General features: G+C 32.3%; 2 protein-coding genes across 3 annotated transcripts; both read right to left on the bottom strand.

The window, feature by feature from the left end:
- Nucleotides 1–2,742: 2,742 nt before the first annotated feature.
- LOC147066267 (cuticle protein-like) lies at nucleotides 2,743–5,666 on the bottom strand. 2 transcript variants are annotated; one of them, XM_085955391.1, is made up of 3 exons: nucleotides 5,615–5,666; nucleotides 4,376–4,925; nucleotides 2,743–4,327 (listed from the first exon to the last, which is right to left on the bottom strand). In XM_085955391.1, exons 1-3 carry the CDS (start codon nucleotides 5,624–5,626, stop codon nucleotides 4,218–4,220), a joined length of 672 nt encoding a protein of 223 aa, XP_085811517.1. In that variant the 5' UTR covers nucleotides 5,627–5,666; the 3' UTR covers nucleotides 2,743–4,217. The 2 variants fall into 2 exon arrangements, with proteins under 2 accessions (XP_085811517.1, XP_085811516.1); XM_085955390.1 differs by having other exon boundaries at nucleotides 4,218–4,925.
- Nucleotides 5,667–9,820: 4,154 nt separating this feature from the next.
- Nucleotides 9,821–11,216, bottom strand: LOC147066268 (cuticle protein-like). Its single transcript, XM_085955392.1, has 2 exons — nucleotides 11,176–11,216; nucleotides 9,821–10,587 (listed from the first exon to the last, which is right to left on the bottom strand). Exons 1-2 carry the CDS (start codon nucleotides 11,185–11,187, stop codon nucleotides 9,928–9,930), a joined length of 672 nt encoding a protein of 223 aa, XP_085811518.1. The 5' UTR covers nucleotides 11,188–11,216; the 3' UTR covers nucleotides 9,821–9,927.
- Nucleotides 11,217–16,772: the final 5,556 nt, after the last annotated feature.

Consider the following 16,772-nt stretch of genomic DNA (forward strand, 5'->3'; position numbering starts at 1 on the left):
ATACTTATAATTTAGTGATCAAAATAAAATAAACCACTACAGAACTCATTATTTTTAAGAGACATGGAAGAGCTGATACGATCTGATAATGTAATTCATCAGATTTTTAGTGAACATAAAAATTTATTCAAGGACCTCTCATTACTCTTTAATATGACTCATCTGACTGTTTCAAGGTCAGCAGAGTGTTTTAGACGCAGATAACGCAATTATTGATTCATAACAAGATTTAAAAGAGGCCTCAAAACATTATCGTATTTCTTACAAAATTAGTTACCTAAAGCATAACAAAATCCCTGCAACTAACATCAAAATATTATAATATATAAAATAAATAAATTTAATTTAAAATTAACAGAATCTCTCAAACAAATACGTACTTATATATCAAAAATAAACCAATAATGATATTATATGTCATCACTGTCATCCATTTTATTTAAATGATGTGATTTATAGTTTTTATTTTATATTTAATAGTCTCAAAATCAGTCAGTTCAGTAGAATTGGGCATCTACTCTGTAAATCCGCCATTTGGCGAGAAGTGACGTCAATCATATGTTCTCATATTATCCGGGTTGAATGCTATGAGGATAGCCACAATGTCACATTAGGATAACGTGTTAAAGGTGATTGACAGGGTAATCTCCGTTGCATTTTACAACGTTTTTATTAGCTCGTATTCTTGTTTGTCCAGTGGTTGTTTGTAAAGTAGAAATCTTGCAATCGATTTTTAACTAACTTCCGAACTAGCTAGACATTTGAAACTCTTAGAATATATCAATACACGATGCCAATGCATTATTTTAATACTTTTAGACATTTTTAAGCAGAATTCAATTCATTTTCAGTTAATTCTGTTTTATATGGAAAGTTATTTCAGAAAAATCCGTAAAAAGTACGACTATTATTGGTGGTCCTAGCAACTAAATTATTAATATATTTACGTGCGTTACTATGGAAATCAAAATTAAATGTCAAAATGACATTTCAGTATTCTATATTTGTTTGTTTGTTTGTCATATTGAGCATAATAATTGAACAGGAAATTTAAAAACGTATTTAAAAAGTTCTTTTTATCTTGTAATTATTTTAAATAAGATTAATAAAATATGTCTCCATAAATACTAAAAAGATGGTAAGGTTTATTGGAAATGTGTAGTCATTGAACTTTAAACAAAAGCGCATGGTTATTTAAAATATTGATATTGTGAATATTTTCAAATATTTTTAGCAGTGTTTTTGTTTATAGAATAATCACGATTAGGCTTATTATTCTTAGGTATTTAAATATTTTTTTTAGCGGCCCCACAACAAAATATCAAAAATATCTATCTGTTTCAGACAATTTTGAAACATTTAAGCCCTATTTGTTAGCTCCTATTTTTAAATATTTTTGGATAATTACATATTTTTACATATTCTAGGTTTAAGCACATATTTTCACATAAACACAAAAATAATGGGAAACCGTTCCATAAAAAATGAATTGGCATTCATCACTTCAAATTATGGTCATCTGGTAAACATAATTGAAATGTTAGAATCATCTACAAAGTCACTAGTGAAGCAAATTAACATTTAAAACAATACTGTTGCTAAAATAAAAAATGTTCCTGGGCATCTATTCTGTACAAAAGACTGCTGTCGGCCCGCTACGGCAGCTATCTAGGGTTGGAAAGTATCGATGTATTAGCATTTATTGTAACAATTGCACTAAGCTGGCCGTCTAAACAGTGAAAACTGACTATTTCGCTCTGAAATTTAGCATAGCCAAGAGAAGTGCTGTTGAAACATCGCACTTATTGTAACAATTACAACTAACGTATTGTAATTGTTACGATAAATGCTAATACTTTGATACTTTCCAATTCTAGAGAGCTGTTGTAGCGGCCGAAAGCAGTCTTGTGTATAGAATAGATGCACTGGACCAATTGGAATAAAAATAAGTACACAATTAAATAGTGTTTTAAATAAAAATACTGGACTTCAAACGCTGCAGAATGTTAAAGCTCTTTTGGAAAATCTATCAGATGCCTCAGATGTTTGTTTCAATTTTTTCTACTTCAAAATAGTTTTATTTACATACGCAACAATAGCATCTGTAGAAGTGGAAAGAAGTTTTTCCATGTATAAAAATTTGCTAAGATCAAATCGTCAAAGATTCACTTTCGAAAATTTGAAGCATTATTTTACTATTTATTGTAATAGTGTGTTATCTGTTTGTGAATAAATAATATATTTGAACTATTGAAATATATATATTTTAGCACCTATTTTTGTTTTTTAGCACATAATTATGAAATTTTTCACACATTTTCCAATTATATCTACATATTTTAGGTACCTATATCCTAAGCCTTATCATGATTATAGCATATATCTATAAAAAGCATGTTTTTTATCTTCATGATTCTCCTCGTGATGAATAGCCGTGGATCTGCATGCAAAAACCCCGATTCTTCATAAATGTCATCGGAAAACAGTGTTGTCATTATAATAATATTTAATTTCTTCAATGTAGATTTTGTTCATTTACGCAACCGGCAACATGATTGATCCAAAACAATATTATTTGAACTCAATCACACAACCCTCAGCACTCAATCACAGAACAATTTATACAATTTATTCTATTATTCATACTGACATAATATAATGGTCAGTAAAATATGTGGGCATGTATCTAATCATATATATCCAATCAACGTGACAGAATATGTACAGAAAAAACAAGATTTTCTGGGTTATTAATTTAATCCCACCTGTTGAATAATAGTGGTTATGACTCTCGATCTTTTTGACATTGACAAGGTAACGTGATTTATGGTAGATTTTTTTTATTGGTATTATGTAAATTATCATATTTCAATAATTGCATTAAAACATAATAAAACCACTTAATTTGAAAGCAAATTTTTTCCTATATGTATAAAAAGGTATTTACTACATATTTGATACAATACATGTTTCGCTCATATAGTTAAGAACCTATTCGTTTAGTATGGGAGAGAGTATGGAGGACTTACTAGGAGAATTCATTAATTTGTAAGACAAGCAAGAATATTCTATTAATATATTTAATGTATGTAAGTTACTCTAGTAAATAAATTATCTACCATGTTCGATCCTATGTGGATTATATGGGCTTACACTGACTGGAGGTTGTATTAATAGTTTTTTTTACCTGAAAAGATATGTATTAGCAACTTGCACATATTATTAAGTCCATGTTTTGACACATGTGAATTTGCCAAGCCTGGAATTCAAACAAAAACCGCACAACTTTATAATGTGGTTATATATTGTTGGTTTTAAAAAAAATAAAAAGCACTCTTTATTTAAAGAAATATTATGTTGCAGTTTTAATCTTTATATGATGAATATTTAATTTTAAAACTTTGCTTATCATAGAAAAATATAAGTATGTAATATTAAATCTGCGAGCCAGCCCTAAAGATGCTACAAACGCTATATGTGCGCTGAAGGGTTGGACGTTTTGCCGCACTGGGGAAATTGGCGCGAACTTAACAATACGAAAATAACGTGGACTGATTCTGACTCGCTGAAGTAACCAGATGAAAGGACACCACGGGCGTATCTATGCTATGCAGTACTGACAATCGTGGTGGGTGATTATCAAGGGTAAAGAAATTATTTTAGTCAATGTTGGCTCCAATACCTATAACAATATCATATTATAACCCCGAATCATTCAGGATGGAATGGTTGTCGTTTGTTCGCCCTTATATAAGAAACTTGCTGCCAATTTTTCATAGTTAGATTGTTACTTACACATGTATATTTACTTTAATTGTAATTGTCTTTACTAAATTTATATAACATTGATCCTGGGATTAGAATTTTCGGTGAAGATTTGATACACTAGCCACAATCGTTAAGAGGGAAGACAAATTGATTACTAGAGGAGTGCTCATCTTTGCAACCGTGGGCTTTGCAACCAATATGTTAAACTAGATTATTCAAGGGATATTAAACCCTTGACGTAATATAGTCGACTTATTTGAAAAATAGTTGCCAAGATGACTGAATAAAAAGATAATATATCTTTATACAAAAGGACAAAAGAAGTAAAACATTAAAAATATATAATTGCTTAAAATGGTTTTAATTTCATATTTTTATATGTCTTTAAAAGGTTCGCTTTATAATCGTAATTTCAGCTATAATAAATTAATATTATGGATTTTGTTCACTTAATAGGCATAACCATAGTTGAGTCCATGGTGGGAGAGAGCGAGAGGAGAAGCGGCATAACCCAAAGGAGATGCGTGGGCGGAGTATGCGAGGGGAGATGCGGCATAGCCTAAAGGAGATGCGTGGGCGGAGTATGCGAGGGGAGATGCGGCATAGCCTAAAGGAGATGCGTGAGCAGAGTATGTGAGGGGAGAGGAGTAGCCCAAAGAAGATACTTGGGAAGTATAAGCGAGGGGAGATGTGTATCTGGCAACTGGAGCGGTGTAGGCAAGGGGGGAAGCATGGGCGGAATAAGCCAGAGGAGATGCACGAGCAGAGTAGGCAAGAGGAGAATTGTATCCTAAAGCACCAACTTGGGCGGTGTAAGCGAGAGGAGCGGCGACAGTACGGGCTACACTGACAACTGGGGCAGCAACGGCGACTGGGGCGGCATGGACGAGAGGATCCTTGCGGACGACAGCGTTGAATCCGTTGACGGCATCAGCGGCGTAATCCACAGTACGACGGGTGCCGTCGGACTCGGTGAGGGAGTATTGACCCTGAACGACATCTCCTACGCGGGTTTCGTGTTGGCTCTTGCTGTCTCCGGTGAAGGGATCCTCCACTCCGTAGGAGTAGCTGTATTGGGCGGGAGAAGATACTCCTACGGGGACGACTCCCAAAGCTCCGGCACGAGCCATAGCCACGAGGGCTGCCATCAGGAAGAACTGAAAAAGAAAATGAATAATATAATAATGGTTTGAATAATAATATTACGATTTGGTTAATATACAGTAAAATAAAATGAATACAATCGACTGAGGCTACTTGATGAATAAATTTGGTAAATTGATGTAAGTTTTCTACTATTCCACTTTTTTGTGACCCGGGTTTTGACTGTCGGTATCTTCAGGCAGTAGTGCCTAAAGATTCATCAAATGGAATAGACATCTTAAAACAATTATACTTTATTATATCCACGTATATATTCAAAAACAAAACATCGTTTTGTGAAAAAATAATAATTAAAAAAAGGATGTTCCTATTTCGCAAAATATGTACGACTTTGATTCACGATAAATTCTTTTGGTTTTAGTTTCATGTATGTATGAACTGATGCAAAATAAAATATTTTTTTAAAAAATGTATGTAGTATAAAAATGTCATTGAAGTAATATAGAATAAAAAACAAAAACGTGTATTGTATTTTTAACATAAAGCCCATATCATTTCAAATTCAAAATAACTTATATATAGTATTATTAATGTAGGAATGAATTAAACTTAGAAATCACTTGTATTTAAAAAAAATAACACTATCGAATATTTTTTTTAAATATTACAATATTACTATGAAAAAATTACAAAAACTAATTGGTAATTAATTACAAAATACACGATTATAATGATTCACCACCTTGAATGCCATTTTGAGTAGTTTTTGAAAGTTTAGCTGAGGAGCGAGTGATATTGTTTTACCACTGGCGAAGGCTTTTATAGTTTGACAAACTCCTTCTCTGATAAAAAATAGTTGCTTGAAAACGAGAGCATTTTTGTTTCCGTTACGTATTAATTTATTTGTTGTTGTAAATTTTATAATTCTTTGTGCCTCCAGTAGGTATTGCTTTCATTGGGGAATAACGTGTTTTTGCAATGAATTCATAAGACTTTTATAAAATAAGGTCCTAATATTATCAATGCTGAAAGCGTTATAATATAACTATAGATAATGTCATCATTTATAATATTATGTCTACATTTATTTCATTTTCTACAGAATTTTCAAATTCATTCACAAATGAAAGTATCTAATATTTTCTATCATAATTTTTGTTTAAAGTGGGTAATATTTATTTTATTAAATTAGTTATTATTAGTGAAATCGTCATCATAGTCAGCTGGGGTCAATTCACTGCTTAATGAAAACCTCCTTTATTTCTTTCTACTCTTCTCGGTCCATATTCAATGACAGAAGATTTTAAAAATAAATGTAAGGATCTAGAATTAAATTTGCTGTCATAAATTTTGTGTAGAGTGGGCAAGCTAAATTTTATTAAATTAGTTATTATCAGTAAAATCGTCATCATAATCAGATAAGGTCATTCCACTGCTGGACGAAGACCTCCCCTATATAACACTTTATTGCCACGTACCTACATACACAGAATTTTATGATTTCATCGGGCGGGGTATTTGTTCAATGTTCATATAATCTGATACCTACTAATATTAAACTTGTATGTAATATTAAATTCGCTACCAAATTGCAAGCCCTACACTTGCTCACATAGGGAGCAGTACCGGATAGCTAGATTGTAATTTTGACTTAAAATGAGTCTTAAAAGTTACATAGTTATCTTATATTGCATTGTGAATAAAATTAATAATAATTACAATAGTTCTATTGAGCATGATAAATTAAATACATTATATTATACGACCAATATAATTGAATAATAATTTCAATGGTGGCACTATGTAAAATTGTAAATCCTGTATTTTAAAAAAGGGAGATTATTCAAAAATTATAAAACTGTGTTGAATATGTGGATATATTATGCGTGAATGAGTAAAAAGACGACTTCAACTTATTGCTTAGAATTAGTAAATTTCACATGGAACTTAACATACAAACTTATCCAATACCTGTCTCTGAATCTTATGTCAACTCTTCTCAAAATATGTTTTTTTTTTAACTTATCTCTCTCGTTTCCTTTCATATACATATTAAATCTATGCGTATAAAGTAATATTTTAATTATTTTAATACAACATAGACCAGGAGTATTTATATAAGTACGTGTCTATTTTAAGTAATATGAAATTTTGATTATAGGAAGGTCGTTAGGTTTTTAAAGGGATAGTTTTTAGTATGTTTTTTTAATACCAGGTCAAGAATTAATTATTAATTTACATGAATTAATTAGCACGTTTACAATATTATAGCCGGCATTATTCATATACTGATTTGAAGAGTTAAAATATCTGATCAATTTTCAAGTAAGTAAATCAACTTGTATTATAAATGGGCCAGAATATTATATAGCTAATAACTATAAAACTCAGTGATGTCCCGATGTGCCGTCCCCCCGATATTCATAAATTGGTGGAATTATTGATTTTTATTATTAATTTCATTCTGGTATCAGAATCTATTTTTAACCTTTAATAACATACCTCCTTTATTTCTAATGGATTTAAGTTTTGTACTATTGCATTTGAGTCATTTTTTGCAACCCGGGTTTCGCCTTTCGGCATTTTCAGGCGCTGTGTATACTGTATACTCACCAAAGGCAAACACACACTGATAACGAACACTCTTAACTCTAACTTATATAATAAATCAATACAATTGGTTTTGGTGAGTATACACAGCGCCCAAAGATGCCGAAAGGCGAACCCCGAGTTGCAAAAAACGAATCAAATAGAATAGTACAAAATTTAAACCCATTAGAATTTAAATTCTAATTCCATCAAGTTCCATTGGTCGATACTATTAATACTCGTACATACCTTATTATTGGGTGCACTTATGTTTTTTTAGATATTGCTGCCAATAGTCTTTTTTTGCACTTGTTTTAAAACTACAGATGGTTGGTATAATGCAAAGAAAAAAATATATTTCCTATAGTAAACATTATTAATAATAATCGGGTAATACAAACTAATGTGTTCTGTGGTTATATTGAAATTCTAAAAACAGATATTTTTTTTCAAAACCAATATCTTGAAGCTTTCCTAATAATACAATATAGTATTTCAGAATACTTATTGTTTAAAGTTAAACTATAAACGAAAAGTGTTCTTCTTGACATAATATAAACACGTGAAAGATTGAAAGACCTACGTAATAAATCACTTGCCTAACTGACCCTTACTTAGTTATTCTATCTATACAATTATTATCAACGTCTGGATACTTTGATTAACGCTTTCGCTGCTGAATAGATAATGAGATTTTAATTGCCCCCTTTAAAATGCACGTTAATTACATCGATCGGCCGCCTGGTCATTACGCACCGTGTGCGTCTTCCGCGTCCAAAGTATTAATTTTCATGAAATGTATGAATTTACCGGAGCAGCTCAAAATACCACTTGCGTGATATATATTTTAATTGTATTTAGGACCTGCTGTTTTGCACAGATCATTATTTAACAATCTGATGTGTTCAACCAGTAAACTGAATTTATTATTAAATCAAATCATATTTATGATAGCAAAATTGTATATGTGTACATTTTATAAGCCGACTCATTCCTACTCAGGTATGCCGCCCTTTGGATATCTGCCGCCTTTATGCTGCGCATAGTTTACCTGTTTCCATAGCATATCACTGATGAAAGTCTATGAAAGTTTAAAAAAATGCCTATGCTAATAATGGGATGGGTACTCCCTCATATATTTTGCGGTCTTTACTAAATTCACCAGAGCGTACGGGGAGCGGGACTCCTCTTGCGACTTTTCAAATTAAAGTCACTTTGATAGTTGCCATATAAATTAACATCATGCATTCGCACTCCGGTGCAAGGTTGCATCACCAGTCCCGTACGGCTCTGCTCGAGGGTTTAAATTCATTGACCTGGCACATGTAAGGGTTATGTTAGGCGGCGTCATCGACGTGGCTGCATATACATAACGGGTGCGGAGGTGGGAGTTTTACACACTCCCTCATATAATCTAATAGGATTTTAATTTTAACGTTTAGTTTGTAAGACATGCCGAAGATATGGATTAACTTCTTCAATAATCACCCTTGTTGCAATGTAGGTAGAGTTCATTATTCAACTATACTTACTTTAACAATATACTAATTTACCACATGGAGTTTTTTTGGTTGGTAAAATCGTCTCGACTAGGATGTGATCCCACCAAACTTCAGCGCCCCACATTATATCCGGTCTTAATCGCGCGTATCACGAGACCCTATATTTGGATATAGTTACATAATTTTTTTATGACTGAGAATGTCTCAGGAGCCCAAGACTGAGATTGCCATGCACTCACATGTGCTTTGGCTGATATGTGCACTCAAAATAATAGCTGCATATGACATGTGAATAACATAATAACACTAATCATTTTTGGTACAAAAGATGTAGCTCGTCATTTTTGCTTATGACTGCATTATCTCCATTTAAGGAGTTCGTGCCGGCTTATAATATCGTGGGTCCAAGGCTTGAATTCTGGGTCTGGTAAATACACAAATTGTTCTTCAATTTGTATTTGGGGTCAGAGTATGGACCCATTAGGTTGAGCAAGTGGTTAACACCCATTTCTCGTAAAAATAAAAATCTGTTTATACACAAACCCCCACTTTTGATGGTCCATAATATGATCATGTTAAGATCGGACCTGATCAAAAAAAATATAAAACGACATTATTCAAGAGATGTTAAACCATTGACGTATTATATAGAGTATAGACGAATTATTATTGAAAAATATAATGTCGCCAAGCTGACTGAATAATGGTATATAATATAACATAACTATGTTAAACTATTGGCATATTATATAGGCAAATTATTTGAAAAATATAATGTCACCAAGATGGCCGAATAATAAGACAATATAATATCTTTATACAAAAGGACTAAGGAGGTAAAATATAAAAAAATACGTAATTGCTTAAAATGGTTTTTATTTCATATTTTTATATGTCTTTAAAAGGTTCGTTTTATAATCGTAATTTCAGCTGCAATAAATTAATATGATGGAGTTGTGTTCACTTAATAGGCATAACCATAGTTGAGTCCATGGTGGGAGAGAGCGAGGGGAGAAGCGGCATAACCCAAAGGAGATGCGTGGGCGGAGTATGCGAGGGGAGATGCGGCATAGCCTAAAGGAGATGCGTGAGCAGAGTATGTGAGGGGAGAGGAGTAGCCCAAAGAAGACACTTGCGAAGTATACGCGAGGGGAGATGTATATCTGGCAACTGGAGCGGTGTAGGCAAGGGGAGCAGCATGTGCGGAATAAGCAAGGGGAGATGCATGAGCAGAGTAGGCGAGGGGAGAATTGTATCCTAAAGCACCAACTTGGGCGGTGTAAGCGAGGGGAGCGGCAACAGTACGGGCTACACTGACAACTGGGGCAGCAACGGCGACTGGGGCGGCATGGACGAGAGGATCCTTGCGGACGACAGCGTTGAATCCGTTGACGGCATCAGCGGCGTAATCCACAGTACGACGGGTGCCGTCGGACTCGGTGAGGGAGTATTGACCCTGAACGACATCTCCTACGCGGGTTTCGTGTTGGCTCTTGCTGTCTCCGGTGAAGGGATCCTCCACTCCGTAGGAGTAGCTGTATTGGGCGGGAGAAGATACTCCTACGGGGACGACTCCCAAAGCTCCGGCACGAGCCATAGCCACGAGGGCTGCCATCAGGAAGAACTGAAAACGAAAATTAATGTTATAATAATGTTTTTGAATAATAATATTATAATTTCGTGAATATAATATAGTAAAAACAACAATAAAATTAATCGGCATACATAGAGCCAGAAGATGCATCAAATGGAATAGACAATATATTAAATCAATTATACTATATTATATACACATATTTATATATAACTTTTTATGACAAAACATCGTTTTGTGAAACAATAATTAAAAAAAGGATATTCCTATTAGGCAAAATATGTACAACTTTGATACAAGATAAATTATATTGGTACTTCTTTAATTTTAGTTCCATGTATGTATGAACTGATACAGAATAAAATATTTTTTTAAAAAATGTGTGTAATATAAAAATGTCATTGAAGTAATAGAGAATAAAAAACAAAACGTTTATTATAATTTTAATACAAAGCCCATATTATTTGAAATTTAAAATAACTTGTAAAGTATTATTAATGAATGAATCAATTTAACTTAGAAATCACTTGTATTAAAAAAAATAACACTTATGAATAAAAATTTACAAAAACTGATTGGTAATTAATTAGGTAATACATGTATGTAATGATTCACCACCTTGAATGCCATTTTGAACGTTTAGCTGAGAAGCGAGTGATATTGTTTTACCACTGGCGAAGGCTTTTATAGTTTGACAAACTCCTTCTCTGTCAAAAAATAGTTGTTTGAAAACGAGAGCATTTTTGTTTCCGTTACGTATTAATTTATTTGCTGTTGTAAATATTATAATCCTTTGTGCCACCAGTGCGTATTGTCATCATTGGGGAAAAACGTATTCTTGCGATCGATTTATAAGACAATTAAAAATTATTATGAAAACTGAAAGCGTTATAATATAACTATATTTATGATATCATTATATTATATTAAAATCATTAGGGATATTTTAGGATTTATTATGTTTATTATTTATAATAATATTATGAAATATTTATTTTATCCAAAATTTTGAAATTAATTGTTTCTAAACAATGACAGAAGATTTTTAAAACAAATGAATGAATCTAGTATTTGCTGCCATCATTTTAATATAGAGTGGGCAAGCATTAAATTCATTATTATTAGTGAAATCGTCATCATTACCAGCCGGATGAAGGCCCCTACTATCTCTTTCCTCTCTTCTTGCTCCTTAGAGATTTGCTGCTACGTCCATCCACCAAACTTTATGAATTAGTCGATCCAGATATTAGGTCACACTCATGACAGCCAAGTGGATAACCTGTCGACCTATAATGTCATAGATTCTGGGTTCTAGTTACGGGTATGGCTACAAAAGATGATATGTTGTTGTTTAATGTATGATTGCACCTAGAGTATTGACATATTAGGTTGAGTAAGATTTGCTAATACCCATTTCTCGTGAAAACAAAAATATGTTAATATAACTTCCACTCTGCGGAGGCTCATATGATCGGACATGGTTTAAAAAGAAAAATAGTTATATATGATCATAATCTTCCATTTTTATGTAAAAATAAAGTCCCACGCTGCACCACACTTGCTCACATAGAGAGCAGTACCGGGGAGCTAGAATCTAGTTTTGATTTAAAAATTAACCTAAAAAGTTACATCACCACCAGCTTACATTGCATTGTGAATTTAATTCAAATTTGAAAACACAGTTGTATTGAGTATGATAAATTAAATATATTTAATACGACCAACACCTATCCTTTAATAATAATTTTAATGGTGGTATTGCTTAAATTTTAAATCCTGTGTTCGAAAGAAAATGGAGATAATTCAGAAATAATAAAAGTGAGTTAAACATAATGGATATATTTTGCATGAATTAGTGAGAGACAACTTGAACCATTTGCTTCGAATTAATAAATTTCTCAAGGATGTTAACATATAAAGCTATTCAATACCTACTCCTCAGTGTTATTTTAGCTCTTCTCAAAATATGTGATTTTAAACATATCTTTCTTTTTCTTTCGTGTACAGTAATATTTTAATTATTTTAATACATTATAAACCAGGAGTATTTGTGTGCATGTCTATTTTAAGTAATATGAACTTTTGATTATAGGAAGGCCGTTAGGTTTTTAAAGGACTAGTTTTTTTACTCCGATTTTGTCAGTATTTTTTTAATACCAGGTGAAGCATTAATAAAATGTCTAATATAGATCACTATAAAGCTGATGTTTTGACTTTTGTAGTAACGTGTCGTGTTATATTAGCACGTTTACAATAATATAACCGGCAATACTCACATACTGATTGACACGATAAAAAATCTGATCAATTTTCATTGTGTATTATTAAATAAATCAACATGTATTATAAACCGCTCTGATTATTTTATACCTAATAGCTATGAAAGTTTAAAAAAATGTTCGTTCCAATCAATGGAATGGATACTTCCTCATATAGGTACAACATTTTAATTTTCACGTGGAATGCGTCTCTCAAAGATATGAATGAACATATAATTTATTTTCATAATACACTAACCAGTGTGGAAAAGTTTTAAATGGATATTTTACGACGGTTGGTTTTTTAGTTGATTCAAAGCAGAATGTTGGAGCGGACCCTTTTTCAGTTGCTCCGCTCCTGGACCTAATACTTACTCCAGCTCCGTTCGAAGGTCTGCTCCGCTCTCGGTAATTTTTTTAAATAGGTATTATAATACCTATTACGTATACGTCATATATGACGTATAATATTATGTAAAAAAAATAAAAAAATAAGTTGTTTTAAAATGAGGTTTATCATTCGTCATTTTCATTATTAATTTGATGAAACAAAACCGACAGCAAATCGTCTTTCATTATCTGCTTCTTCTCACTTACAATTAATTTTAGGACGAGCATTTAATAATAATGAAAAAAACATCCGGAGCAGTGGAGCACTACAAATTTTCCAGCTTCGCTCCTAGGTCCTCCGGGTGAAACCCCAGTGCTCCACTGATCCGTGCTCCTGCTCCGTACTCCTGCTCCGAGCTCCGCTCCAACGCTCTGATTCAAAGACATACAACTTAAACGTCCTAAACCATGATTAAAAAAATATAGGAATTTAAAATCACCAAAGATCAGTGGCATAGTGACAATACATTCGCAGTAATCAGTGTTGACGGCAAAAACTTCGTGAGAGTCATTTACGCCCTGTCGCACATAGACAATCGGCTCGACTGGGATATGGTCATAAATCTAAGTCTGGCGCAATGTTGCAACTCTCATCTGAATGCAACTAACTAGCTGAAGCGAATTAAAAAGCAGTTCTACACATGCGCCCATGCGACATTTAACTATTCTACTACGCCCCATGTCGAGTGAAATTTGTTGCACGCGACGAGCAGATGTTTTATTACCAAAAATATCGTACCGAGGTAATGTGCGATATTACATTAAGATACATGTATTTTGTGAACGACAGCAAAATGACATCAACAAATTCGACTGTGTGTGCGACCGGGTTAATATTTTCTTATACGTATAAAATAAAAAATAAACAAACTTATAAACTATGCCTGATAAATCAAAAATATCGATGACGGTCGTATTTATGACTTAGATATTTATTATAATAAGTATATTTGGTATTCTGGTAAGATACAGATTAAAATTATTACTTATGTTCTACCAAATTTTTTTATATCCGTTCCCGGATGCTGCTTAAATATTGTAATATTTCATTATGCCGTCATATTGAGGTCCCATTAGAGAAGTGATTCATTTCTATAAGTAGTCATATATTTTTTAGGTTAGTTTTTTAACTACCCTTTCCATGAGTGAAAAAGGGCATCAGAACAGCGACTTAAAATTAAGTAGATACAATATTTAAATGATATAATATTTAATTTTGACGCATTTGTAAATTTAATCCTGTACCATATATAAAGTCTGTCCAGACTTTTACGAAACTAGCCAAAATTGGAGATAATAGGTGGGTTAATTGCTGTTAATAATTCAATAATAGGTGGGCGCCGGTAGTAGATCAGATATCCACACGGAGACCAGGAACCAGTTTCACGGCCAAAGCAAGCGGCAATTCGCGAGTCGCAAATCATTGTGACAAAGTATCCACACTACTTGCGGGCCACTGAGATAACATTGCGTGGTTTTTACCCTGGTTCAATACCCGCTATCTCCATTTATATATAATAAAAGTACAATGTTACAAATTTTATATAAAAAATAATTATGAGAAGACTACTTATTTAAGTGCAAGGAATAACAATATTTAAATCATTTTTTTATTTAAAAGATTCTTTTTGATCTTAACAGTACAGACTTATCCAAATAGCCTAAGTAAAGTTTAGTATGCGGCTAGTAATATAAAACTATAGGTATGTCACAAAGTATGGTATTTTATGTTAGTTTCCACCAATAGTTATAGATAAACAGTTTATTATAATTATTCCGAAAACCCCCAATTTTATGAAGAAGTAAAAACGTACAGAAAATATTTGAAAGTTTTTTCGAACATAAAAGTATTTAGAAAATAATAATTTATTATGTTGGCTGACTCTAATCAGAACATTAAAATAATAAGATAATGTAATTGAAAAAATCTTCGTAAGTACTTGGCCAATTTTGCTCAATAAATAAATTAGTAGAGATGATTGATTGATTTGTTTATTTATAAAATAAAATTATAATATTAAAACTCAAATTAAAATTGCCTATTGTGAGAGGTTTGTCATTTTGTGAATCCATTGATTGATAAATTAATTACATATATTCTTGTCAAAATAACAGGTTTTGAGTATCCACGTAGGTAAATATGTAATAATTTTATTGGTTTTGTAAAATTGAGATTAATATTATGTATTTTTTGGAAGTATGCAGTGTTCTATAAATTTATACAATACCTATACCAAGTATATAAATTTGTATATCTAGCAAATTGTGTTATTGACTGAAATTTTTAAGTTGCTAATGATATGTATTTTCAGTTTTCTGAGAGTTGAATCAAAACTTTAACATAATTCAGTATTCTTAAATGTTTTTTTAGATCTCCTATCAGTAAACTAATTTTGTACACATGGATTTAGCAGTGGTCGCCGTCTTTCACTAAATAAATTATTGCTTGTTCGGCGACGACTTTTGTGAGACTCTGGAAGTGATTAATATACTCGAATCTGATATATTATTAACACTTTGTTTAAAAGTTCAACAAAACTCTTAGTGATGAATTATTACATAATGTAACACTGTTCATTTCACGAAATACTTGTTGATTTATTCTATCTATATAATTTTTAATAACATTTTGCTAACCCGTAGAATAGTGGAATATAGAATACACAAACATATTATGGAATAAAGAAATAGATTGATATATTTTTTTATCAATTCAATGAAACATAATATAATGGTTGGATCTAGGCAATAGGCATGCGCTCCTTTTCAAGTCCCATACCTCATAACTCCACCGTAGATATCTGACCACTTTGGTTAATTTTAATTGTGCTGAATTGTTGCACATGTATTAATTGATAACGGTTGGACGTAGGCGCATGTCCCTCTATCTACATCTTACTTTACCACCCTACTACCTTTGTTGAACCATTTTACTTAGTGCTTTTTTTCAACAAGTTTTGTCTTGTAGCTTTGGAACTTTCTGATATATCGAGATGAAATCAGTTGTGCCAGTTTCATTAATATTGATTTAGTAGTTTTTCAGTTATAACGGTATAAAAAAAGTTTTTTTTTTTTTTTTTTAAATAAAATTATATGTTTGTAGTTATCAACGCTTTGTTTCAACAACAAATATTTAGAAGTTATTGACGGTCACGGACACCTTAATTTTGTCATCAATCATATTATCATGCCACCCTCTAGTGAAAGTCAGTCAAGATCAAGGCTCTCTTTACTTTATTATCTGCTACCCGGAATAGTTCTGTGGAGCTACACTCATAGAAAGGAGGTTATTAAGCCACGAAATGCGGCATCGTCCTCTGCTACGCTTATCGTTAATCTATCCTTAGATGACACGTTGGGAAATGATGTACTTTTGTCCTCTCATTATGTGGATGAGGTACCTACTGTAGTTTTCTGGTTTTGATAGTGCGTAGAACTTCTCAGTCCTTCCCATTCGATTACGCCTATACAGCAACATCTAGAAAGCCTTAAATCTCCGTGATATTTCTTGGTTTAGCATCCATAATTCCATACCATAGAATATAATTAGAGATTATAACAACAAAC

The sequence above is a fragment of the Rhyacophila brunnea genome, unplaced genomic scaffold, assembly GCF_057557595.1.
Source record: "Rhyacophila brunnea isolate RB1 unplaced genomic scaffold, BYU_Rbru_1.0 scaffold_5, whole genome shotgun sequence".
In the NCBI taxonomy this organism is placed as follows: Eukaryota; Metazoa; Arthropoda; class Insecta; order Trichoptera; family Rhyacophilidae; genus Rhyacophila; species Rhyacophila brunnea.